Source organism: Takifugu rubripes, chromosome 5 (assembly GCF_901000725.2).
Source record: "Takifugu rubripes chromosome 5, fTakRub1.2, whole genome shotgun sequence".
NCBI classification, from domain to species: domain Eukaryota; kingdom Metazoa; phylum Chordata; class Actinopteri; order Tetraodontiformes; family Tetraodontidae; genus Takifugu; species Takifugu rubripes.
In genome coordinates, this window is record NC_042289.1 from 8,043,679 (window position 1) to 8,069,957 (window position 26,279).

General features: G+C 47.1%; 4 protein-coding genes across 8 annotated transcripts; 3 read left to right on the top strand and 1 right to left on the bottom strand.

The window, feature by feature from the left end:
- Window positions 1-536: 536 nt before the first annotated feature.
- LOC101077699 (dynein assembly factor 5, axonemal-like) lies at window positions 537-15,069 on the top strand. Its single transcript, XM_003964660.3, has 13 exons — window positions 537-1,104; window positions 1,363-1,547; window positions 1,689-1,813; window positions 1,941-2,059; window positions 2,338-2,570; window positions 2,841-3,065; window positions 6,371-6,514; window positions 7,628-7,796; window positions 9,085-9,232; window positions 10,928-11,078; window positions 12,238-12,394; window positions 12,467-12,658; window positions 14,395-15,069. Exons 1-13 carry the CDS (start codon window positions 567-569, stop codon window positions 14,547-14,549), a joined length of 2,541 nt encoding a protein of 846 aa, XP_003964709.3. The 5' UTR covers window positions 537-566; the 3' UTR covers window positions 14,550-15,069.
- A 359-nt stretch (window positions 15,070-15,428) lies between these two features.
- Window positions 15,429-18,428, top strand: LOC101077926 (glycerophosphodiester phosphodiesterase 1-like). The gene is made up of 6 exons (XM_003964661.3): window positions 15,429-15,733; window positions 16,355-16,530; window positions 16,596-16,701; window positions 16,767-16,859; window positions 16,931-17,142; window positions 17,239-18,428. Exons 1-6 carry the CDS (start codon window positions 15,473-15,475, stop codon window positions 17,381-17,383), a joined length of 993 nt encoding a protein of 330 aa, XP_003964710.1. The 5' UTR covers window positions 15,429-15,472; the 3' UTR covers window positions 17,384-18,428.
- Window positions 18,255-21,456, top strand: LOC101073211 (MAPK regulated corepressor interacting protein 2-like). 5 transcript variants are annotated; one of them, XR_003888419.1, is made up of 7 exons: window positions 18,255-18,583; window positions 18,663-18,726; window positions 19,005-19,135; window positions 19,692-19,769; window positions 19,843-19,921; window positions 19,996-20,079; window positions 21,130-21,185. XR_003888419.1 is itself a non-coding variant. In XM_011603968.2 (5 exons), the coding sequence occupies exons 1-5, from the start codon at window positions 18,529-18,531 to the stop codon at window positions 21,198-21,200; spliced, it is 405 nt and encodes a 134-aa protein (XP_011602270.2). In that variant the 5' UTR covers window positions 18,297-18,528; the 3' UTR covers window positions 21,201-21,456. The 5 variants fall into 5 exon arrangements, 1 of the variants encoding a protein (XP_011602270.2); XR_003888421.1 differs by having other exon boundaries at window positions 19,846-19,921; XR_003888418.1 differs by having other exon boundaries at window positions 19,843-20,079; window positions 21,130-21,195.
- Window positions 20,856-25,948, bottom strand: trap1 (TNF receptor-associated protein 1). The gene is made up of 18 exons (XM_003964662.3): window positions 25,727-25,948; window positions 25,168-25,338; window positions 25,001-25,083; window positions 24,756-24,896; window positions 24,515-24,586; window positions 24,268-24,428; window positions 24,070-24,179; window positions 23,920-23,993; window positions 23,686-23,841; window positions 23,485-23,605; window positions 23,317-23,386; window positions 23,089-23,236; window positions 22,814-22,999; window positions 22,593-22,731; window positions 22,421-22,506; window positions 22,197-22,342; window positions 22,041-22,113; window positions 20,856-21,902 (listed from the first exon to the last, which is right to left on the bottom strand). Exons 1-18 carry the CDS (start codon window positions 25,845-25,847, stop codon window positions 21,801-21,803), a joined length of 2,160 nt encoding a protein of 719 aa, XP_003964711.1. The 5' UTR covers window positions 25,848-25,948; the 3' UTR covers window positions 20,856-21,800.
- Window positions 25,949-26,279: the final 331 nt, after the last annotated feature.

Below are 26,279 nucleotides of genomic sequence, written 5' to 3' on the forward strand. Positions count from 1 at the left end.
GGCTTTGCTACCAAATAATAAAATAATATCTACAGTCGCTAATATGTGTTTGAACAGTGCGGGCTACTAAACTACTAGAGTAAAGTCAATGGAATAGGTAACTCGTTACTACCCACCTAACTCGTTACTACCCACCTAACTCGTGCGAAATTAGGATCAAGAACGAATAAACTTTGACTACTGCACTTGTCAACAATTTCTCCACATATTGTGACTTACACCCGTAGTGCAATATATAATATACTCTATATTATAGTATGTAGGCAGTAGTCATACAAGGTTACGTAACACAGTACCTTGCTTTGCTTTATCTTTAGAAAATCAAAGGTCACAGTCCCTCCAGAATCTGGATAATCAAGATTTTATTTATGTTTCTTGAAAAATATACAAAATATATATAATAATAATTTATGTGACGTTGGAAGTATACTTCTGGTGTTTTTGTTTTGCTTTTTTTCTCACTTTTTTGCCTCTGGATGATGACGTTTTGCGGCGTTTTTTGGACAGCCAATCACGACTCTCCTTATTGAGGAGTCGGCAACGGGGTTGTCATAGCAACAGTCAAGATGGCAGCTATGGCGGCGGAAGATCAACACGCTCCCTCTGAAATTTTGAGAGGACTTTCACGGCATTTGAACTGTCTGAATGAAGACAACAAGACCGCGCGAAAGAGGACTCTAGAGATAATCAAGAAGGAAACTATTGATAAAAATCTCTCCAGTGACGTCTTACAAGAGATCTTTTCCGTCCTGCTGAAACCTCTCCTTAAATGTCTGACAGACCCGATGGACAGATGCAGAGAAACCGCGATATCGACAATTACGGATTTTATTCGTTGTGTTCCCAACCCGGAGCAGTCGTTGCCTTATCTTATGCCTTGTTTGGCTCAGAGGTTCGGGGACAAAGATGTCCTGGAGCCGTCGGAGGAGATTCGATTGTTGGCCATGGAAATGCTAACCCTGACGTTAGAGGTTTGCGGGAAGCACTTTGCGCCCTATTTAAACGAAATGATGAACATATTACAGAGAACCATCGTCGACCCTTGTCCAGATGTGAAACGAGAAAGCTGCAAATGCGCCGTAAAGTTTGCAAAGGCTGTGCCAGGTTGGTGAGAACTTTTTTGTTGTTTGCACTCCGTTGCTATGGTTGCTATTGTTTTGATTCTCCTCTCGTCCTCAAGTGTCTCTGCAAAACGTGTGATTCTCGAACCATTATTTGAAGCATTAGTACTTATGTTTACAATAATTAACCAGTGTGGCAGAGGTTTAAATCACCAGCATTTATCTCTTTTATAAACTCTATCACCTAAAAATAAGCAGTGACTGAACTTAACAGACTGTCATTTCACCTGTTTCCATTTAGAACACTTCCACATGCAGGCTGAGAGTCTGGTTAAGCCTCTCATGCAGACAATAACACACCAACATTCCCGGGTTCGAGTGTCGGTCATTGAGGCCACCGGGGTTGTCATCCAGCATGGTAACGGGAAAAACGTGGACGATGTACTCTCTCACCTGGCTCAGAGATTGTTTGATGACTCGCCCAAGGTTCAGTTTGTGTTTTGTATTTGGTCATTACCTCGAGACCTTATTTTAACTTTTGATAACAAGATCTTAAAGAACAAATATGTCCCCTTTATTCCATCTATCCATCTATCTATCCCTCTATCTGTCTGTCCATCATTACAGGTGAGAAAAATGGTCACTGCTGTTGTTGGTGATTGGCTACTCCATATGAGGGACAGGTACTCTTATTTTGCCAAGCTGATCCCACTACTGTTGAGCAACATCAATGATGAAATCCCAGAAATAAGGTAAAAAAAATTAGGTCACACTGTCTACATGCCTGCACTATAGTAGTTTGGAAATATGCACCAGGATAATCTGACATGAAAAGGATAAAAGGTATTTAATGGGGTGCCTTATTTTGCGATTCTGTAGACTTTTAGCAGCCGATTTATGGAAGCAAGTTGGTGCCCAGTGGGAGAAAGAGAATGAAGAGGATATCAAGGACAAATTAGATTTTCTTCTCACCCCACCACTATTCTACCCAAATGATGGTGGGTCGATTCGCTTATGTGTCAGTTTTGAACTAAGTTCAGATTGTAGGTCTGTATGCGCGGGTGTGGGGTCTTTGTTTTGGACATATTGTTCCCAGGTTGACTTGATGAACCATAATCTCTTAACCTGCAATTTCAATGAAAATGTCAGCAGCCCTTTTACTATTTTATATTCAACTTTCCAGTTCTCATAAATTCACTATATGATGGAGGAAAAAAAGGGATCTTTATTATGATGGTAATAACAGCTGTACATTGTTCTTTATATTTTCCTCTAGTGGAGCGTCCAGGCCTCGGCTGCAGAGAGCTTGTGTTGACAAACCTGGGCAAACTGGTGCCAGCCATTTCCCACGATATGAACGACTGGATGGTGGCCACACGGGTCAGGACATCTCAGCTGCTCTGCGTGCTGCTGCTTCATAGCGAAGAGCACAGCACCCAGCATGTGCAGCCTCTCTTAGCTACTCTCTATCGGGCGTGCACAGACACAGAGAAGGACGTGATCACAAATGTGAGCGCTACACTGTAATCCACTCTATCATCTGTTTTGATATAGAAATAATTTTTTTCTTAACAGTAACATTGCACCTTAGAATAATTATTTTGTAGGACTTTGAGTTAGCATTTTTTTAAACCTTTTTTTCCAGTTCAACAGCAGGTGCAGGGGAATGTATCTTGGCACTTTATTTTAGTGTAAGTTACAAAAATGATTTTGGATATTTTGATTTTTGATTATCTTTGCGTCCCCCTGTGTCTCTCTTCCCTTCTCTTTGCTGTCTAGTGCCTAGCAGCTGCTAAAATATTGGGAACATTTGTGCCTCCTGAGGTCTTCCTTAAGCTGGTGTTGAGTCATGTGACATCTCCCTACTCTTCCTCTCACCCCTGGGCCCCTCTCATGGTACTGGCTGCCATTTTGGAAGGCTGCCCCACACCCGTCCTTAAGCCACATCTTGAACAAATCATCACCACACTGGTACGGCCTGATGTCTGCGAGGACTATCAGCAGGTCAGTAGAAAGATAATGTTTAACTACAGTATTCCTCCTTAATAAATACACCCATCAAACCACAGCACAGGATTCATTATAGAAGTGAAATAATTGTTTACTCTTTTGATCAAAAATCTTTGTTTGAAGAGAGATTTGTCATGTTGTTACATCTCAGTTTTCAGAGTGGACAGCTGTTTTTGCTTTTTCAGTCTCATTAGATGATCTTGGCAATGTCACAAAGGGTCATTTTTACCTCTGTGCACCTAAACGCTCTTAGTTTTGGCAGCAGTGATGTGGCTGTCATGCTGTTCGTTTCTTATATTTTATGGTAAGATGCCACATTTCTTGAAATAGCCTCAGCACGATTTCAATAGCTCTACTGTTGATGCAGTTCGGTGAGTTTGCTCTCGGGGAATTCTTCAAAATCCTGAACTTGCATAAGCAACAGCCTTGAAGTGTTTCCAAATGTAAAATATCAGCTCTGTGATCAAAAAGAATTAAGTTCACAAGTAACTGTGAAGCACTGCAATAAAAATAAACATAAAAAGTTAAATTTCCTCTCCCTCTGCAGATCAAATCTGAATCAGACTCATTCTCTCTTCCTTTCCCCTTTGCAGGAAAGTTGTTTCCCTTTTTAGAAAAAAAAAGACCCAGTTGTCTAGCACAGAGTTATTTTCTAATATTGCCTCATGACAGGCTTGCCTCCACCCTTGACCCCATCCCGCTGAGGCCTTCGAGAATTTCCTCCCTGGGACAACAATAACAGAAATCCATTAATTTTGTCTGATCACCGCATGACTGCTTTGACCCCGTCTGCACAGATGAGGCAGCATCTCTGAAATTTCAAAGCTTGCAGGTCAAGGCCAGCGATAAAGGGGGAGAGAAGCTGCTGACCCTTCTGTCATCCCATTGTTGGTACCTCAATGGATTCGAACAGAGAAAGCACCAACAGGACGGGGCAGTCGCACATTGTAGCACAGATGGAGGGAGACCTCTGTTTCCTTTTGCTCTGATGATCCATCCATCTCACGCTTTTGTCCCCCATGTTTTTTCCGAGGGTAAAGCTTAAAGTGTTGCACATGTAGCACCATCACCAGGAATGGGGCTTCCAGGTTAATCTAAATCCTGCTACACAACAATTTGCACTTACTTCCTCAGTCCAAGACTGTTTGATTATTTATTATACTGATTCATTCTTATGAAATAAGAATGACAAACAAGACATGTGTTTGGATTCAACTTGAGAAACTTATGACCCACTTGAACCATAAGGCAGAGCAAGAGTGAATGAAGTTTGACTTTGTGAAAATTGAGCCTTTTAAGAAATGAAATATAAATAAACTTCAAAGTGAACAGAGACAGAGGAACTGTAGGGCCCCATGGGGAGTTTGAGGAGGACCATGTTGTAGATCTGGAAACTGATATGTGATACTTCTGTGCAGCATATCCTCACCGACTGCTTCAAGTCTGTTTTGTTTTCTTTATTTCAGGAAGGGGGACAAAAGACCCCATGCAAAATTAAATTGACAGTTGCTTGGTGTAAAATACAAAGCTTGGCCTCAAACTGAAGGTGATGTCAAGGGTTTCACAGAAAATGAAAGGCAAGCCAGTGGCATTCCCATCACCCTCACACCTTAGCTATCTGCATGGCTAAGTTGTGGTCTGTCATGGTGACAGGATGATCACACTTGCAGGGTTGAAGTAAGATAGTAAAAACATTTACAACAGAGAAGAAGAAAGACATAAAGAGTGGGTGCGATGGTGAATTAGCAGTCATATTTATGACCGGGCTGTTAACAGACGCCCAAGGGAACAGATCTGCACAACAGCAAGAACAGAAAGATCTCTGTCTTGTCTGTACATGGAACATTTTTGTCATGTTGTCAATGACCAAAATTCACAAATGTTCTTCCGTACATCAGCACATCTTCGTCATGCCTGTGTCTTGCCAGTAGTGACAACCGTGCACTTTTCTTTGCCTCCTCTGAGCGACGGATAAAGAGAGCAGAAGAAAAGCAGGATTGCAGACTTCACCTGAGTGTGAAAGGTCTGCGTCCCATACGCAAGCTGTGTTTGTTGTCCTGTTGCCATAGAAACATTAGTGAATTGGGGGAGGCCTTCTGGATAAGATTCCATTGCCTGGTGCAGCAACTTGTGTGTCTGTGTGTGCATTTCGTGTATCCATTGCCGGACAGATATGCACACTGTAACGAGGCCCTTGGAGCGTGCCAAGGCCAATGAAACCAGGTGTATCTCTTCTGGCTCCAGGTGTCCACCTAGTTATTATGCCGCTTTTTCCCACTCTCATTCTGCTCCTAGGCCAGCCCTCACGTCTGTAGTCTTACTGTGTATGATATATGTGTTCACCTTTTTTTTTTTTTACCTATACAGTAGTTAAATCTGCTGGTGTAGATGATAATACTTGTGTCCACGTTAGCACGTGATTTCTAATGAAAAAAAAACACCTAATTTTAACAAGCAGTTAAGTTATTCTCAGAACAGGATTGTGTCTGTTTTTGACATTTTTCTGACCTTATTTCCATTACTACCTTCTTGGGCATCATGCCAGCCATATGGAAGGGGTTTCCCCACTGAAGTCTGTGGGGAAACCGTTGATCATGAGTGCCACATGCAATGGCTACATGGATGTATCTCATTGGTTTAGGGCAACAGAAACATGGTGATTTACCTCTGGTCTCCGATAAACTCAGATCATATGTACCAATCTATTTTTCCAGTATGCGTTAAACACTCTTTGCAAGTGAAGCTAATGTATTTTTCTTATGCATACACCATATTTCAGCTAAGAGTACACAATCTCCTTTAGCTTCTTCTTAGAATAATTATGTCCTCTCGAAAAGGTGCAATTTATAAAAGTGCGCCTCCTAGTGATACAGATGGAATGTGGCATTCCAGTAATCGTTTTGAATGGTTTCTGCCTCCCTATCACACTCGCACACATACTCATATAAATTATCCCTTATTACCCAGCCCTTCATTATCCATCTAACCCAAACACCCGGTGGCCTCTCTGATTGTCCATATACAAAACACACTCTTGCTGGGTCCAATGCTGACATCTTCCAGCTCCCCCAGTAATCACCCCTCATCCAGCAGCTCTAATGATAAGCTGCACTGGCCACGATCCCAATTCCGTGTCCCAATTAGCCTTTGCTTCACACCTTCGCTTAAATATTAGCCTAACAACACTGGAATTGTGCTCTCTCTCACTCTCTCTGTCTCTCTTTATTTATTGATATAGTTATTTGAGTCAAATTTTTCTGTCAAGTCTAATGTTAAATATTTTTCTCTTTCTCTCCCAGGTGATGTACTTGCGTCAGCTCTTGGCCTGCATAGATGTGCTGCTGCATCATTGTAATTCAGATTGCGGGTCGGTCAGCCTACAGTTGTTACAGGTGCTGATCACGGTCCAGAGCCTCTCAGTTGACCCACAGCTCAGTGACAAGGTACAAAAACTTGTTTTTGGTCTATTTGGCTACACTGGCACATTTCTGTAACAATATCTCCTTAAAGTGGGTACTTTTTAATTTTGCCAACAGACAGGTTGATCGATTTCATGGATCAATAAGTCTTTTTGAAGCATTTGAACATTCATCCAAGTTCTAAGTGAGCATTAAAGCAGCCATTTCTTTGTCAGGGGAGTGTAAATTAGAGCTTTTGAATGAATCTAAAACATGTGTGAAGCGAAAGCAGGATGATAAATTGGTTTACTAGCAGGTGTATACCAGTGGCACTCCCTGTTTTTGGCTCCATAGTGCCACAATGGTGAAAAGTAAGTAGCAGGTTTCTGTGCTGTGGTCATCTTCAAAATAAAAAAGTCCAAACTGGACTGTACAAGTTGCCCAACTCCTCATCGCAGTAGGAGGCTGATGACAGGGAATGGAGCGGGAAAGAATTGGCAGAAACTGTACGCAGACACCACATCAGCCACCGGTGAGTGTGTGTCTGAGAGAGCATGTCCGTGTATATGTTCAGATAGGGAGCAGTGGCAGAGAAGAGAAGGATTAAGAAACAAAGTGGGAGGGTGAGAATGGCCCTGGGCATTCCCGGACGCAGAGGAAAAGCATTACTTTTTTTTTCCAGAAAAGGGGCATGTCTTTCCCATCAGTGGACAGTTCAGGGTTGTCTAGCATATCTTCAGAAGTGGCCAATATGTGACTCAGACATTGTCTCCGTCCCTGTCCATCCCTGTGGGACTATTAAGGGAACTATGAAGTGCCCTGAAGGTCAGTTCCCCTGCCCTAAAGAGTCAGATAATTATTTACGCTCCAATCTCTCATTCCATCCCTTTCCTCTCTGCCGTTTTATTGGCAGGGATGTGTCTGTGTGTAGTACATGTGCCTTTGTGACATCCTGTGTATCTGTCTGGGTTTTTGTTTCTATGTGTATTTTTATGCGGAAGACCTTTTCATGTCTGCAGTGTTGTTCTTCCCAGGGTTTCAGATGATGTGTTCTGTGGTGGTTCCCAGAAATCAGCTGTATTTGTTGAACTTGAACACAACGCCCCCTGCTTTGTGATCACTTTGTCACATCAACATTTTTTCCCTCCGCGCCTTTAGGCTTTGGAGACCGTCCAACTCTTGTGTAAGGTGCAAGGCCTGGATTCTGTGGTGTCGCTCTATAGACAACATATGGGCCAGCTGCTGGACTGGATGTCTGCCTCTGTCAGCACCTGGACCTGTTTCTCTCCACAGAGACTCCAGCTGCAGACCGTAGTCACACAATCAGGTGAAAAATTACCTAAAAAATGCCCAACTATCCAACAGATATTGCCAGATTTAGCAGGAGATTTCATATACAATACTACCAGACACAGTGTTAGTTTAACAAAAGTTGCCTGCCAAGCTGGCCTACAATTGTAGAAATTTCAGCAGTTTAGGCTCTCATATACCGTCTGTAAAAGCATTTTCTGACTTTTCTCCTCTAAAGCTCCTCCTCTGTTTACCACTAGACCATGTGTCTACTTAATTGAGCCAGTTGAGATGTGTGATTTGTCCATTGGTGTTGAGAATTCACTTTACTTTGCTCTATTCCATCTAATCCTCCACCATCAGCACCTTGTGTGCCACACTTTCATCTCTATCACATCCCCCCTCCCTGTGTTTGCACTTGACTAAGCTGGGTACTCCTTTAATCCCCCCCAAACATGCACAGACAAGTACTCTCTCACGCACCGCACTCCCACAACTAACTGACCGGTCCATTCTGAGTCCACTCGGTGATCCCTGAGCAGGTCACTACATCAAACAAGCGCACAGACATCTGCTCTTGACCTTCCCTCAGATCAAGGCTGCTTTGAAGCTATGTGTGGGCGTGCGGATGTATGATGTGTGCATTTTGGCTGTTGCTTTAAGCCTTGCTAGATTTATCTTTGTTTTATTAAGCGGACCTAAGGACTTTAGTATGTGCAGCCGAGCAGGCGGCAGACCAGTTTGTTTGATGTGCTCATGACTCAGAGAAATTGGTTCACTGCATAACAATTGATGATTCTTAATTTATCAACAGAGAATCTATACTTCTCCATTTTCTGGTATCTTTTGGTGCCATTGGCAGCCACCCACAGACAGCGGCAGGATTTCCCCTGTCTCCTCTTCTGTCTGTTGAAAAAAGTGGTCTGGACCTTTATCGCTCATCCCACACAAAGTTTCCTATATATAGCTTTGTAAACATGAAGTCAGACTGTCGTGTGGGTGTCTGAGTGGGCAAGGAATGGAATGGAATGGAAATATTTGAACTGAAAGTTTATAACTTGAGCCCTCTGCTCGGTGCTAAATGTTAAATGTCTGATAGGCTTCTCACACTGTCAAGGCTCCATCCCATTTCCTGCAATTCCCAAACCCAATTTTGAATCAGCCAACATAAAGTTGGCCTAAAAACTGGAGACAAAACAACCAAAAAGGATCACTGGCCTCTTGTCATCAACAGACTTTGCATGATTCCTTTTAATAAGCATTAAACATGAGTAAATATTTCAATCTAATGCTGTGTGTAAATATGTGCGTTTTTATGTTTATAGGTCCAGTGATCGGAGAGTTCCTGAGTCAGTTTATGCCTCTGCTTCACTGCGCTCTCCAAAAGGACAAAGACCCAGAACTGAGGATGAACATATTTACAATGCTTGCCAAGTTGCTACTGGATGCCAAAAATTCACTGGATTCCCAAGGGTGAGCTGGACACAAATACATGCGTTATAGCTATGTTGTTGGTATTTTTCTACTGTCTCATGGTCTTAGTCGAGCTCCTCAGTTATCTGGAACTTGTCACTCGCGGCTTTGCCTCCATTTAACCTCCAAATCATTGCCACGCCTTTAAAGAGAAATTAAGATCCCTAACCACAGTTTTGTTTAAATTAACATACTGTGTAGCTAATAGCTCCAAGAGAACAGCTGAAATTGATGCTTTCCAGCATGCACGCTGATGTCGTAGCTCCTGTGAATACCAGACGTCCAGAGAGAACTTCCCCAGCAATATTTGTGGGGGCTTAATCTGGGCTCAGTCCTAATCTCAGGGAATGCCTTAAACCTGCGGCCCTCCGTCAGTGTGAGCGCATCAGCTGCTGCCGCCGATCAAACCTCAGGGAGGCATCAGGGCTGCCTGTAACCAGCCACGCTGCCCACAGCTTAGCGGTCAGTCAGCGTCAGGCTTTGTTTCATCTTAGTTATGAATCAACAATGTGTGGCACCTCATTCATGAAGCTCCTGTGGTGTTTGTGTTCACACAAGAGGAAGTGATCTAAAGCCACCACATTCTACCTACACTGTGGAAATTGGATCTTTTTTTCAGCTTTTATTGTTTTGTTTTTTTTAACCACTCCCTGCATGGTCCCCTTAGTGTAACTGTAGAAACATGACATTCAGAAGAATTCCAAACACAACTCCACTCTCTGGTCTGTGTGGTCTGGTTTCATTCATCTGTTTTGATTTGTGCTTCTCAGACATGTTATATGTCATCAAACGGGGAATGGTAGAGAAAATGCTTAGAACCATAATGACTTAATGGCATCTTGGTAAAAATACAAGCAGAGAAAGAAAGCAAATATGTGATAATTTGTGGAATTTCACCCCACACATACATTATGAACATAATTAAAAAGCTAAATGTAAAGCTTAATTAGAAGGTGATATATGGGACTTTAAAATTTCCCTTTGGATGTGGCAGGTACATATCATTTGACACTTAAAAGGAGATTCAGACTGATGGAGCGTTCACGCGTGAAAATGCCAGTGCTTGATTGTTAGTTATTGCCCACAAATCGTGATCATATATCAGTAATCCAAAAATGTATTGAATTTCCCTGGCAATGTGTGTCTGCACATGAATTTAAGTTAAAGATAAGGGCGCACATTTTTCCTTTGGCTATTATCTCTAACATGTGGGAATACTGTGTTCTTTTCCATTTCCTGGCAAGACACACGGACACCTTTCAGCACCTCTCAAGATCTCTATATACAATCGTTGGAGAAGCGGCGGTCATGTGGTGGGATTTAGTGGCACGCCAGCCCCCTCTAGTGGCGGGCACACATGACAATTCTCGAGTTTATTGGTGCACCAGCTGGAAGTCTGTTGGGGTGAGGCACCACTGACTGCAGTGTAGTGTGAGAGGATGTAAAGGGGCCTAAATCAGCGTGGAAAAGGGAGAGAACGAGAAATAAGAGCACCCAGATGTTATATTCCTGGCCTCCTCTTTAGATCAAGTGTGGGAACATTTCTGTATAAAGATTCCTTTGCAGTGTCCTTCCCAACAGTTGGTAACATCGTTACGGACCAAGCAGTCATCGCGACTCGCTAACTTCGAATAGATTTACCGACTGTGCATTTATTCATTTAGGGGTTGTAGTTGAACCATTTCTCCTTTACAGGCATTTCGAGGACGAGTCAGAGAAGTTCTTGTCTGACAGTCTGCTGCCCAATCTGGTGTGGCGTGCTGGCCGTACCGCCTCTGCTGTCCGGACTGCAGCTCTCAGCTGTCTGTTGGCCCTGCTGCATGGAGGGTCCTTCACACCCGGACAGGTGAGTAAACACATATCGGCTCTACCTGGACATGAAAGCGGTCCACGGGTGCAAAATACTGATCTATCTGCTGAAACACTTCATACTGATTCAGCTGCCAAGGAAAAGCTGTGATGGTACATTCCATTACCCCCCCCAGTTCGCATCACGTCTGTTTTGTTCATTTCATCAGTATGGACGCTCCCACTCGGCCTTTTTGGAAATTCCATCATCCCTGTTTTCCCTTCCTTGGCTGAGTGAGTTGGCCATGTCAGGTAGCAGGTGTACATGAAACGTGCAGGTTCTCATAGCTTTGTCCCAAAGGAACAATACCTTCACTGTTGTGGGCCTTCGTTAGCTGGAGGAACCAACGACAGGACGTGCTCTTGCACCTGCCTCTTGCAGCGTACGCCCAGGCTGGTTACCGTGCATGTGCTTGCACGCACAGCTGCGGCCCTTTGCCTGACATGTGCAGACTGACCGGCTGGTAACAGCTTTCACCTCTGTATAATATTCACACATCTCTAAGAACAAGGCCAAGCAAACAGTCCTGGGAGGAGTCCTGTGTGTCCACAGTCAAGACTATAAAACTGGAGTGGTGACTAAAAAGAACCATGTTTCTCTCTGAGTTCAGGTTCAATATTAGGTTACGGCCTAGGTGACATAAACACATCCTGGTGACGCACTGGTGACCTTTCTTTTTTTACTTTAGAGGACACTGTTCTCTGTCGACTCCCTGTGAAAACAGTTAGCTGCTCTGGTTACACTTGGCACCCTCAAATTGTTGCTGATGTAATGCAGGATCACATCTCAGTCAGTGTCCTCCCCCGCTTCTTTGTGTCTCTGGGTTTCGATAGCAAACAGACGGCGTAGCAGAGGTTTTGGCCATCATTGAGATTTGATGTGCACACCTTTTTAATCCATTGTGAAAAACCTCCTCTGCAGATGTGGCGAACAGCCTGGGCTCCATGACTGTGTCATGTTAACCCCCCCAACCCCCCCCCCCAATACATACGCAAACACGTATATGTTCTCCTATTCAGGAGGTACAATTTTGAGGTGGCTAAGCTGCTGCATTTGTTATTGTTATTACCTTCCTTGATGGTGGCTGCCTGCCTTATTTTTCTAAATGTGGTAAAGACCTTGAGCTGGTCAGTAAATGTTTGATTCTGCCGTGCAGCTGCTGAGTCTGGTGGAGAAGCTGAGTCCAGCGCTGCTCTCAGCTCTGGAAGACGACGCCCGGATGGCCAGGCTTTTCGCCTGTCGTTCTGTGGCCACCATACTCGAACGCATCGGGAAAAGTCTGCACCCCGATGTCCTCAACAAGATCTATCCTGGTAAATGATGTGTGTATACTTCTAATAAAGCAACAGGAGTGTATGTCACTGATTTGTTTTATTTCTGCACAGAGCTGCTGAAGCGGCTGGACGACAGCAGTGAGGACGTGCGCACGGCCGGACTCGAAGCCATCGGGCTCTGGCTGTCGGTTCTGACCGATGAATACAACCCTGAGTTCTATTCCGCCCACCTGCAGTTCCTCTTCCAGCAGCTCCTTCTGTTTCTCGACGATCCCGACAGCTCGGTGCAGGAGCGGGTGCTCGGTGAGTCCCCGGGTGTTTGAACCGGCAACCTTAGACTTGAGGACGGGACGGTCATCCCGACCTTATGTGTCAGGAATGGATGTGGTTGTATTAGAAACACATGTAGCTGATAGGGGAGATGATTATGAGGTGAAAGCTGCTCTGCCATGGCGTTTCATCTTCAGACTGTCCTGCTGGGGACCCCTCCCTCAGGAGGGGAGGGGCACCCTCCATCAAACGCTGGATGAGTGTTGGGCGTGCTGCCAGCACATTCCCACGGTCCATTATGTCAAGCAGCACCGCTGCCTTTATAATTCATCACACATCCTCCACAGCACACCTGGGATAAACTGGGTGAGTCCATTTATGTGGCAAATCCGGGCTTCAGAACCCAGAGGGCTCATCTAATGGCAACCACATGGGTACCTCCGCGCCCCCCCCACCAGCTTTCCACATCCATTCGGCCTAATCCCTCCATATTTTATCCGTGTCCTCCACCTCCTCCCGTCATACCAAACATTTCCAATAAGAGTCCTTTTTCTTGATGCCTTCAGCGGAAAATCTGGGGGCATTTTTCCGGCATCAGCAAAGGAGCCCCCCCCCCACCCCGAGAGCTTCCTCTTAGATGTTGGCTGTCATGTCTGACAGGACCCAGGTGAGCAGTGATGTCTCATCCGGTACCGAGAGGCCTCCCTGCGGGCTCTGTCCTCTTCATACGGTTGGATGATGGAAAGAATGGTGGAATTCTCACACTCTCCAGATGCAGCAATAGCTTCCATTCCGTGAACTCGCTTACTGGCTCTTGAAAGTCTTAGACTGTGAGCATTTGTTCTGGATTTTCCTCCCTGTCGGACAGCCAAAGCCTGACGTTTGGTTGCTCCGCAGCTTTCTTTTGGACTTCGCTCATGCACGTGCCCGCGGTTTTTGCCTTTAATTTGGAAAACGTGATGCCAGGCAAAAGCTGTGGGAGACAACATTCCGTGCATCCCAACTCTTTATCAGTCTTGTCAACGAATCCCCTGTGAAGCAGTATGAGGTTACAACGTTGAGCCGCTGTGTTTAATGTCGACGGTAAAACCTTGATCCCCGTGAAGTGCAGCAGACTGGCAGACGGTCCCCAGTCTTTTTTGTGAAATAGGATGAGCTCACGATCCTGCTGACTGATCGTCTGAAGCTTTCTCGCTGCCCCTGCCCTCCCTTTGTTCCTGTTCATAGCTGAGCTATTCTTATGCTTCTTGAGTTTCAAACGCATGTCTGAGACAGAGCTTGATGTCTACAGTGTGATGGACAGCGCTCTTCCTCCACCCTGATAATCCCAGCATCCCAGCATCCTGAGACCGTTGGCACCGTTTAACTCCAATCTCAGATGTTGTCGTTGTTCTCCATTTAATTCCCCGCCGCCTCCCCTCACCTCGGCTGATTACATATCAGATGTTGGGTTTTTGTGACATAAGTAACAGCTTCTAATTTGTAGATTGTGGACTGCTCTGGAATCCAAAAGGTGTAACTGAGGAAGAGGAATCAGCAGGGATTTTTAGCAGTTCGTTCCGTGCAGGGATGGGACCTTTTCTATTTACGCCTTTGCCTTTACTGCCCTCTGCTGGAGCGTCTCTTTACTACATTAGTACGCGACACCTGTCGATATAACTTTATTTATATATATTTAAATGACTACAGTATTAAAGGTTTTTTTTGTCATAAACACAATATTTCTGATTTAGTTTATCTAAAATCTGCCTTTTTTTGTGTGCACACAGAGGTCCTGAAGATAGGCAGCCAGGTCCACCCAGCACTGCTGAAGAAAGAGGTGGAGGAGGTGGTTGAGAAGCAGCGGACTCCGGACTACTGCAGCCAGCTGCTCCTGCACATCAGCTCTCTGCCCACAGAGACTGCAGACCAGGGTCCAGAGTGATCCAGTTCCAAGCCCCATTCCAACCATTTCCTTTGAATGATTTGCAGGGACTCCAGGATGAACCTCATAAATGGCCCAAACTCACCACTCACCATCTACGTTTCCCATCTTGCTCCACACCGGCATCGTCATGACGATCTCCCAAAAGAGACCTGACAGACCGCACCATGAGCTCTACTTTGTGGAGCTGTAGACTTGCCAGTGAGAATGGGATTCCTAATTAGCCATGAGTACAGTTTCCATTTTGCCTGATAGAAACAGATTTCGGTCATATTTTCATTCAGTCCTATTTAAAAAGAAAAGCTATATTTCTGGAGGCTAAGGGCCCCACATTGGCCCAGGCTTTAGCCCATCTATGCTCATAATATGATCAATTAATGTCCTTGAGCTGTTTTTGGTCCAAAGATACAAATATATATTTTGATGAATGTCTGATGTTTGAAAGTGTCTGGCTTTTGCTCCCTTTGATTGGAGCTCATGTTCTGGATCAATTCTCAATAAACATTTTAAAATTAAAAATAAAAACATCCTGGATCTGTTGTGTGTGCATTCACCTTTTAACAGTAGCAGATATCAGGGAACCCTTTCGGGGTCTTGATGATTATCATATTAACGAGATGGATATTTGCTCTTGTGTTCAATGTTTTGTTTTCTTCTCAGAATTTTTGTTATTGCTGCTTTCAGATTTAACGCCCACGTTGGTGCACCCTCTTAAAACGAGACTAGATGGTTCCGATTAGCTGCTCTTATTTCGGACCTTCTGGTCAGTTGTCATATTTCCTGAGGTCGACCGGCCCCTCCCAGCCCTCCGCTGCAGCAGCTGAATCCCGGCCATGGATGTCACATGTCTCCCGGTCACCTGACCGCCCCCCCCCCATCCGTCCCTCCATCCCCCGCTCCGGCCGTGACTCCCCCGGGCCGTCATGCTGCAGATCGGCGATGAGGCGGTGTGTTCCTCGGCGGTGTTCCTGCTGGGGGTGTTGGTGACGCGGAGCGCCTCGGCGGCGTCCCTCCTCGCCGCCTTCCTCTACGTCTTCGTTGCGATGTTCCGCTTCCCTCCGGTGCCGCCGGACCAGGCCGCCCGCGTCCTCCGGCCCGGTGCTGCAGCGGGCGGGGTTCCGGTGTTGGCGAACCGCGGTGGGAGCCACGACGCCCCGGAGAACACCTTAGCAGCCATCCGAGAGGTTCTGCAGAAAGATGGGTTCTATAGAGATGAAACTGAATAGATCTACTAAAAATAGTCTCTGATTTGGTTCCTGAGGGGCTAAAGGAGAACTTGTTATCGTCCTGTGCGTTTGTTCTTTACATTTCCCCATCTGAGTTCTGGAGCTGGGCTAGTTAAGAGTTTAATTCTGTGGTCATTCTGTAGATGAAATAGCTCTGCCTCGTTCTCTTTTTGTCCCTCTCTTGTTCCCGTCCGTGCTGTCTGTTGTGTTGTGACCGTCACGTTTCTCTTCGCCCCCCTGAGTTTGTTTCATCAACAATCCCTCCATCTTCTGTCAACCGTCGCTCCCTCACACACACACACACACACACACACACACACACACATCAATACCTGCAGAAATCCCACAGGTTTTGAACCTGGACCTGAACTCAGTCCCAGTTCCCCAGACCCCCCCCCCCCCCCCCCCCCCCCAGCAGGACAGGGGTCATATTTACTGACCTTTGCCTGCTGATGTCCACCTTCGGTGATTCCACCCTTTAGTTCTGGGTTCAGTTGGTTTGTTTTTTCAGACCAACCATCAAACTCTTCCTGATCTGATCCTGGTCCTGATCCTCATGTCTCGACCTTCTGCTTCCAGGCCAGCAGAAACGGTGCGACTGGAGTGGAGCTGGACCTGAGTTTCACCGCCGACGGCGTCCCCGTACTGATGCACGATGAGACGCTGGACCGCACCACCAACGGCTCCGGACCGGTGAACAACATAGCCTTTGTCCAGCTGAGGAGACTGGACGCCGGCCTCCGCCATCGGCTGAGGTACGCCTCCGCTAAGCTAAGTGGCTAATGGGAAGCAGGAAGTGACCTCACTCTCCCGTCTGCAGAGACAAGTACGTAGGAGAGAGGGTCCCGACCCTGCAGGAGGCCGTGGAGGAGTGTCTCAGACACCAGCTGACCATCGTGTTTGATGTCAAAGGTCAACCGGATGAGGTAGCTCCGTGCTGATCGGAGGGAGACGTTGAAGCGTGAGTCTGACGTGGCGTCTCCTCTTCCAGGCCGCAGCGGCGCTCCATCAGACATACAGGAAGTTCCCGGCGCTCTACAACTGCAGCATGGTGGCTTCATTTGAGCCCAAAGTCGTCTACAAGGTAACGGAACGCTGGACAGAACCCGACCTTTTGGACCGTCCCGTCCTCACCGACGCGGTCTTGCTCCTCAGATGCGCCAGACGGACCCCGGCATGGTCACCGCCCTCAAACACCGACCCTGGAGGCTGAGCCGCTTCAGCGACGGCGCTCCCCGGACCCTGTCCGGCTGGGCTCGGATGTGGACGGCGGTTCTGGACGTCCTGTTGGACTGGGCCCACCACCACCTCCTGTGGAGGCTATGCGGCGTGTCGGCCCTGTTTGTCCAGAAGGACTTCGTCTCACCGTAGGTGGACTCACATCTGTGTAACGCCACAGAGAGACGCGTTCCGAGGTGGAACGCGTCTGAGCCCTCTTGTGTTCTGCCTGGTTCCCCCCTCAGGGACTACGTCCGGTACTGGGCGGAGCGAGGCGTGGAGGTGGTGGGCTGGACCGTCAACACCGGCGTGGAGAAGGACTATTACCACACCCTGCTGAAGAGCGGCTACAGCACCGACAGCCTGCTGGAGGACTGCGGCTCTTACTGAAGCAACACACACACACTCACTCACTCACACACACACACACACACACACGTGCTTTATGAAAACCTTAGTTCCGTAGCTGGAGGTCACGTTCAGGAGGGGGGACCCTACGGTTGCTGCTAACATCTGGACACAGCTCATCTCAAGTTTTGGACATTCAGACTGTGACTGAAGTGTGTGATCAACTGGATCGCCCCTGGATCACACGTGGAAGCCAGGAGGTCCCTGTTTTTGGTTCCTGCTGTGAGGGGGAACTCGCCCCAGCTCACCAGGTGATCGGGGGATGTTCATCGGCGTAAAGATCCGATTTCACCGAAACAGACAGAAATCAAAGGATGTAAAATCAGTTTCACCGAAGTCAGTAAAGAACAGAGAGAAAATGAGTGAAGCCTGTCTGCATTGGTGTGCGTGCGTGTGTGCGTGCGTGTGTGCGTGCGTGCTATAAACGCAGACCTTGGTCACTCTTTTTTTAATTCACTTGATAGTAAATGTGGGGGAAACACACACACACACACACACAGGAGAAAAGGACGATTTCACTTTTATATCCACGGTTGTTAACTCACAATGGAGGAAATCAAACACACGCACGCACACACACGCGCACACAGTCCATTAACACTTAAACTGCTCGCTGAAACTTTTTATATTAAAATCGTTCCTTTGAGTTTGAGTTTGGAGAAGTTGGTTTAGATCCGGGTTTTGCGCTGACATAAATTAGGGATTGCGGCTCTTGCGCCGCCGCTCTGTCTCTTTAAACACAGAGGGAGGTGTGAGCGTGCGTGTGCGTGCGTGTGTGTGTGTGTGGGGGGGTGTCTTTCATGTATGCCGGCAGCTCTCAGCGGCTGTGACATTGTGGACAAGTGGACTCAAGTTTGTCTGAACTGCGAAAGCGGGAAGGAAGCGGAGCTCCTGGTGCTGCTGGTGTCACTGGTGTTACTGGTGTCACTGGTGTCACTGGTGTTACTGGTGTCACTGGTGCTGCCGGTGCTGCCGGTGCTGTTGCGCGGAGAGGATTCGCCGTGCGCGGCTTCACGCCGGGGTGGGACCGAGCCACCGAAGAGCGCAGCGGCCTGTAAAAGTTGCTCTCACGCCTCCGCGGAGCCGCCGCGGGGAGCTGCGGTGTGCGCGGGTGTGCGCGGGTGTCCATGATGTACACGATCACCAGAGGTCCCAGCAAACTGGTCACCCAGCGCCGGACAGGTGAGGTCTCCCTCACACACGCACACGCGCACGGATTCGTCTGTTCGGAGTGTTGATTGTGGGACTTGTCTGTTTTCAGCTCCCACTCAACAGCTCGACATCAAAATCAACGACCTCAAGCACAAACCGTCACCGTGCACAGAGTAAGTGTGCGTGCGTGTGTGTGTTTGTGTGTGTGTGTGTGTGTGTGTGTGTATGGGGGAAGGGGGATTGGTTGTGTTTAGTGTCTTTTTCCAACTGTCAGTCAGGCCTGAGTAATATTGTGTTGGTGCTGTGCAGTGAGTGGTGACCTTGTGTGAAGGCAAGATTGTGGCACGTGCTCCTTCATTCAGCTGTCTCACACACACACACACACACACACACACACACACACGGCGTGGAGAGTTCGGGGCCAATCACAATGTGGTCTCTCTGCCCTCAGCCTCCCTGCTCCCAGGATAGTGTTCAGCATTAGGAAGCACCACCGCCCGGCCCCCACCCGCCCTGCAGACCGTCAGCAGATCGAGAGCTTCACCCCCGCGCACGAGCAGAACGTCCGATTCGTCCACGATGGTGAGGCCGAGCGTCTTTACGACTTAACTATTAGAAACTGAACGAAGCTGCCCCCCCAATCTCCCCCAGGACCCCACCCACAGCTCAGGAGCAGCTGCTCCAGCACTGATAGACACACAGCAGAGGAGCCCTCTCACACCCACAGACCACCCTTGACCCCCCGCTGAAGGTCCTTCTGGCTGTGGGCTGTCAGGAAAATGTGACTGAAATTGTGACTGAAGAAAAACTGAGACCTTATTTTATTATAACAAGGGTCTGCAGCTAGAGCCAAAATACTGACTTAGACATCTATTTTTAATGATTATTATTGTGTCTTTTTTCAGGAAAAGACCCAGATACACTTGAATTACTCATATATGAACCTTTTATTTTGTAGGATGGGTGCTATAGGTCGAGCTCATGCTGCTCATGCTGGGGCAATTGTGTCCAGTTGCCCCAGTGATTGTTGAGGACTGACAATATATATTCGTGGTTTATGACACCGGTGTGACACAGAGAGTCCTGAAATGTTGCGTTGCTGCTGGATTATAAACAGTGTCTTCTGTAACCTTGTCAGGAGGGAACAAGGACACAAGGACACCACCCTTCCCCCAACACACACAGGCGTGCACACACACACTTATCCCTCTCCATGGTTAGTTATAAACTTTAGCCCTAATTTGTTATCACTCCTGTGTGAAATCTAATCTCTTTTTTTTTTTTGCCAGAAGCTTCCGGCCTCAGAAGCCGTTCGCCCTCGACTTGATTAAACTGAACTAGAAAACAGAAAACTAAGCAACCGATGAAGTGACGCTGAAGTTACCAAGTAATTTTCTTTTTTAAAATCGCTGTGTTGGCTGACATGTTTGTTGTGTTTGCAGCCTGGCAGGAGGTGGTGCAGAGCCAGGAGGAGGCCCAGGGAGCAGTCCGCTACGAAGACAGCTCTCCCAGTCCAGACATGGACAGTGAGTACTGCTGCTCCCACAACTTCTTCTGGAAATATATCCATGTATATATGTTTGAGGTTTGCCCACAGTGTAACAGGAAGTAATAGTTGATAACAAGCAACCAGGTGACCAGATTCTGATCCTTTCAAAAGATTTTATAGTTGCAATATCAAACAACCGGAATATGATAAAGTTTGAGAGAACATTTAGAGGTTTGTCTTTAAGAACTTTAAATTAATACGCAAGTAACAGGAGCGTTTAGCCAACGTGATGACGGGTTTCCTTTTAGTTCGCGTCTCTCGCCTTATTTTGAAATTTCTAACGGAAGTTGTTTGCTATTATCATTATCGGTAAATTGAGACACTTTTGCACCTCCACTTTATCGCCACAAGAGGGCAGTTTTTGTAATATTCCCGATGCTTCATTGCAGATGTTTCAAACCCCCAGTCCATAAGGGTCGCGATCCTGCCAGGTTCTGTCCTCCCGGGTGGAAATCGGCTCTTAAGAGGCCACTGAAATCCCAAATTTCCACCTGGTTGGACAGAAATCCCGGTAGGATCGCGACCCTTGAGGACTGGGTTGAGCTACGCCTGCTAGAATTGCCACTCAAACGTAAAATGATTTTCAAGTTGTATCACCACTGGAAGAAAAGGAAAATAGATAAAGTGATTTGGTTACGTTGACAAAATATAGACGCTACACGCTAACGTCTCCCTTCCCAGTCTTCAAATAAAATATAAAAACGCTAATTAAAATGTTTTAGGTAGATAGACGGGATAGTGTGACCACGAGGTGGCGCCAATTCACCATTTCAGTTTAATTAGTCGACACATATAACATAACAAGACATCCGGGTAATGCTGTCAAAATAAAATAATTCTCGTTATATTCGGTTTCACTCCCCGCTTCATGTACATATATAACACAGAATATGGATAAAGGAAATATTTTATTAATAATGTACATTTTCTCCATTTGTTCCATCCTAAGAAACATAAAACGATTTCAAAGACAACTTGTAATTACATTTGAGATGTGACAAAAGTTGACCTCTTCTTTCCTTTCTAGACTTTGTGCCGATCGACCTGGATGAATGGTGGGCTCAGCGTTTCCTGGCCAACATAGACAAGCTGTCCTGACATCTGCGCATCATCACGTATGATCAGGAGTCATAAACGGAAGCAGCTTTCGTCAGCAGGAGCGCGGGACGGGCCAAAAATGTGACGGCTTATAACATGAGAGTCAGTTGGTGGGACAGTGCTGGGATGGATTTTGTTGAACGTGTCAGTCCTCATCGACAGCTGGCTGGACAAGTGTGGACATTTGAAACATTTGCACTGTTTCTACTTTCTACAAATGTCTTTTTACTCTGAAACACATTAAATGTCCTTTGAAGAAACCTGTATTTGCATGTGTGAATCCCTCAGAGGGAGAGTGAGCTGACATGCTCACAAAATCTGCCTGGTACAAATTCTGCATTTTTTTTGGAAGTTCAGGTCTTCAAATTCTTGGAAACCAAATAATAGTTATTGTACCAAAAGAACCAAATATTAGGGGTGACCAGTACTGTGTGACCATCAGCTGCAACTTTAAGACCATCTTATAAATATCAAAAGCACTTAAACCAAAAAATGAGAGCACTCTGAGTTTTGAGGATAGATGAACTCCCGCTGCTCATCGCTGTCCTTCAGCTTCAGTCAGAACCTCATCAGCCCTCACAGTTCAGGATGGAGAAGCCGTCAGTGTTTCTCCAGAGCTTTAGTCAGCAGATCGTTCAGGCGTGAAATCATCGGCCGGGGATCATCGTTCAGGCCCGCCGCGATCATCGCGTTGTCGTAGATCTGCGCAGAAAAAGTGGAGCGCAAAATGTTTGAAAAGCAAACTTCTAAACGTAACCAGAGGAACGGGGAGTCCTCTGCTTTGAGCGATACTGTTACAGCCAAACGTCCGTCCAGGAAGTGTTAGAATGACCCCGTTACCTGCTCCAGCAGCAGCCCGGCCAGGTCAGAGTTGGTGTCCTTCAACACTTGCAACTTCTTAATCAGGTCGTGTCTAACAGAAGAGGGAGAAACGGTGACTCAGCAGAATCATTTGAACAGAAATTGAACAGCCTTTTTAAGTTCCCGCTCTTTCACCCTGCGTTGATCTCCAGCGTGGGCTGCAGGATCTGAGCTCGCTCCTCCGGGGTGCGGGCCAGCTGCTGGGTGCGGAGGAAGTGGCGTGCGGCACCCATCTCCAGCACTGTGATCATAGCCGGGTGGGTGTCCAGGCGGGGAGTCAGCTGGGGGGAACAGAGTCACTCTCAGACCTCCTTCATAACCAAACCCCACAAAAACCGCCATCCCAGCCTCGTCTGTACCTTTATGTTTGCAACTCTGGTGCCCAGAGCATTTTTCATCCAGGCGATGAGGTCATCGGCCTGCTCCTGTGTCAGGCGCTCCGAGGCTGCAGAGGCCGAGAGGGGAAAGGGTCAGAACGAGGACGGCGGCAGCGGCGCTCTCACACAACGCAGACGTCAGGGAGCAGCAGACCTGGCTTGTGGTCCTCAAACTTCTCCTCCTTGTAGTGATCCACCACGATGTCCGTCTCCACCGAGATCATCTTCTTTTTGTCGAACTCCCGGAGGTGCAGCAGGGTCAGCTCGTCGAACTGCTCGTAGCAGAACAGCACCTGCGGACAGGAGGAGGACCAGAGTCCAGCCATCTAATGGGTTGTCAATCACCTACAGGCAGGACTTTGGAGCACCTCGCACCTCCATGTCCTTCTGCTTCATGGCCTCATAGTAAGGGGAGTGCTCGGCCAGATGGCGGTTGGGGGCGCAGAGGTAATAGATGTTGCGTGTTCCAGCCTTCATGCGGGAGCCGTACTCCATCAGATTGGTCTGCTGTCCCACCGGCAGGGCGGAGGACTCGAACCTCAACAGCTTTGCAATGTCCTCCTGTTCAGAGGGGCCAAGAGGGTCACACGTCACATCCAGGAAGTGACAGTGGGACTGCGTTTCTTTCACGTCTTTACGGGTGCAGCCACCTTGACGTCCTGCTCCTGCGTGGTGACGATGCCCTCTCGAATGAAGAGGCCGTAATCCTCAAAGAACCTGCTGTACTTGTCTGGGTCCTTCTTGCTCTGGTCCAGCAGGAAGCGGATCACCCTCTGCTGCAGAACGTCGCGAAGCTTCCTGGAGGAGGCGGCGACGTTTCGACCACGGTGAATGTAACAAAATGAGATTTAAAAAAAAATGGGTTTGCAGTTCTGTACCGGATCAGGACGCTCTCCTGCAGCAGCTCCCTGCTAAGATTCAGCGGGATGTCCTCACTGTCCACCACACCTGCACACACAGACGGCTCAGGAAAACCACCCAAGGTTGTTTTTGAATTAAAAACAAACAAAAAAAAACAAAAAACGCCTCTTAAAACACATCCAGACCTCTGAGGAAGCGCAGCCACTTGGGGAGAATGTCGGTGGCTTTGGTCTGGATCAGAACCTTCCGGCTGTACAGCGCCACGCTGGAGCCCATCTCCCTGCTCACGTCGAACATACTCGGCTTCTGTGGACACGACAGCCCGGTTCCTAAATGACTTCCGCAACACGGCCGATGGCGGCTTGTGAGAAATCTTGACATCTCACCGCCTCAGGAACGTAGAAGATGCTGCGGATGTTGAGCGGGGCGTCGGCACGGTAGTGGAGCGTGTAGCGAGGCTTGTCGTAGGACTGGGCCGCGTAGCGGTAGAACTCCTCGTGCTGCCAGTCGCTGATCTCTTTGGGCTCCATCATCCACAAGGCCTGATGGGAAAATGATGTGTGTGGAAGGGTTAGGGGTTAAAACTGGAGATGGAGGACAGGGGAGAACCGGAGGCTGACCTGGAGAGTGTTGAGCCTCCGTCCGTTTAGGAAGATGGGAAAGCTGACAAAGTTGCTGTACTTTGTGACAACATCTGAAAAAGGTGCAAAAGCTCGTAAACACAGACGGAGGCGCGTCCACCCGCCATCCCGACGGCCGCAGTTTCACACCTTTAACTCTGTCCTCAGAGGAGAACTCTTTACAGTCCTCCTTGAGATGCAGCACGATCTTGGTTCCCTGTTGAACGCCGCTGGCTTCAGCGATTTCATACAGCCCAGAGCTGAAGGGGACAAGGATGAAGACATTTTAATGCTACCGGGGAATTTTACTGACTAATGGAGTTAAAGCAGCTTGTCCTCAGCTCTCACCCGTCTGAGGACCACTTGTATCCGGGGGCGTCGGGATCGGCAGAGCGCGTATAGACGTCAACGCGATCGGCCACCATGAAAGCGGAGTAGAACCCCACACCGAACTGGCCAATGATGGTGCTGCTAGCCTCCGCCTGATTCTGCAGGGCATCTAAGAACGCCTGCAGAGAGATTCAGTGTTCGTGACATCATCAGTATCTGTGCTCACAGTGTGAAGACAAACAGTTGTTGGAATTAAAAAACACACCTTTGAACCAGAGCGGGCAATAGTCCCCAAATTGGCCACCAGCTCCTCTTTGTTCATTCCAATTCCAGTATCCTGTTAAGAGTAAAGATATTAAATTAATTTAGCGTGGATAAGCTATTACACACTTGTCCACAAGGTGGCGTTTAGATCAAAACTAAAACGGAACTATTAGAGATTCTTTGATGCTATTGTGACTAAGCAATATGGTGATAGTAAATCATGGATTTTATGTATACTGTACCTGAATGGTGAAGGTACCCTTGGCACCATCGATCTGCAGATGGATCTCCATCTGTGCAGCGTCTCCACTGGCTGTCATCAGTCTGTGACGCAGTTTCTCCAGAGCGTCACTGCCATTGGAGATCAGCTCCCTGATAAAAACCTGGTGGGAAAGTGAGAGACCGATCACAAGACGATCGAGAGACCGAAGCGACTTCCTAAGGCCTGGATTATTCCTGTCCCTCTCTCTCTCACATACACACTTACCTCTTTCTCTGAATACAACGACCTTGCAACAATATCCAGTAATTTTTTGGTCTCAGCCTGAAATTCGTGTTTGGAGAAGTCACCTGCATGAAAGGGCAGAAGAACAGCATTGAGATTTTTGATAAGAAGTATTGTAATAAAACAATACCTGCAGATATTTGCTCCACCTTCAACAGACTCGGTGTCATTAATGATGTTGTGCAGAGGCTCCTCTTCTGGCGGTTTCTCTGCCTCCTGGGTGCTGTAGTAACACTGCTGGCTGAAGCCGAGGCAGGACCGCTGAGAGCTCCACAGTCTGGGTCGACTGCTCCATCTTTGCCAAACAGGACTGGTCTTTGCTAAAAATAAGGAGGACATGTATGTCAGATGTCAATCAATTAATCCTTTTATAATGTACAAGTGTACAGAGGGGAGGCATAACTCCAAAATCCAACATCAGCTTCAGTTTAATGTAACACAAGCGGTTCCGTTAAAAATAATCCATATTCTAGCTGGTACTATCAAGCTGGTATTGGTAACATATTAATATGATTAATTCCACGTTTTATGGCTCAGTCCAAGTAATGTAAAAACTGCACTCATAACTGAACACATGCAACTAATGTGTTTTTTTTTTTATCGGCACTGTGCAATCCAAATCCAACAACAATATGATTTAAATATCCATCACCGCTACTACAACAGGCTAGTCAAGGGTAGTTGAGCTAGTCCAAACACTTTACTTACCTCCAGTGAGGGAGGACGGGGCACTTCTGACGTTCAGCCCCCGCGTACATGTCATTAAACGCAAATGGGCCTTCGGAGGGAAACTGAGAGCGAACCGAGCCAACGTCAGACTCCGTGACATGATGACAGACGCCAAATTAGTGGAACCAAAAGACAGGTCAACTGACTGCAGGGGGACACACGCTCAGCGACAACGGTAGAAAAAGGTCCCCCACCGGCGCACAGTAATGACATCCAGAGGACGTCCCTCACACTGCCTGACGAGAAAGAAAAATTAGTCTTCCGAAGATTGAAAACCCCGGAAATAATGAAGAGATTCATAAAAAAAAAACGTTATCTCTTTGTTGAGAAAACATTCATACACATCTTTCATTTAGAAATTATCTATGGTTCATGCGAGTTTTCGAAGAATATCTGTAACCCTGAAGCCTTACGGTGTTCCCAGTTACTACTAGAGTTACTATGTGTAACTACAGTTACATCGTCTTGAATGGGTCAGGGAGGACTTGCGCTCGACGAGGAACCAGTGGGCCTCTTTACTATGCAGCAGAAC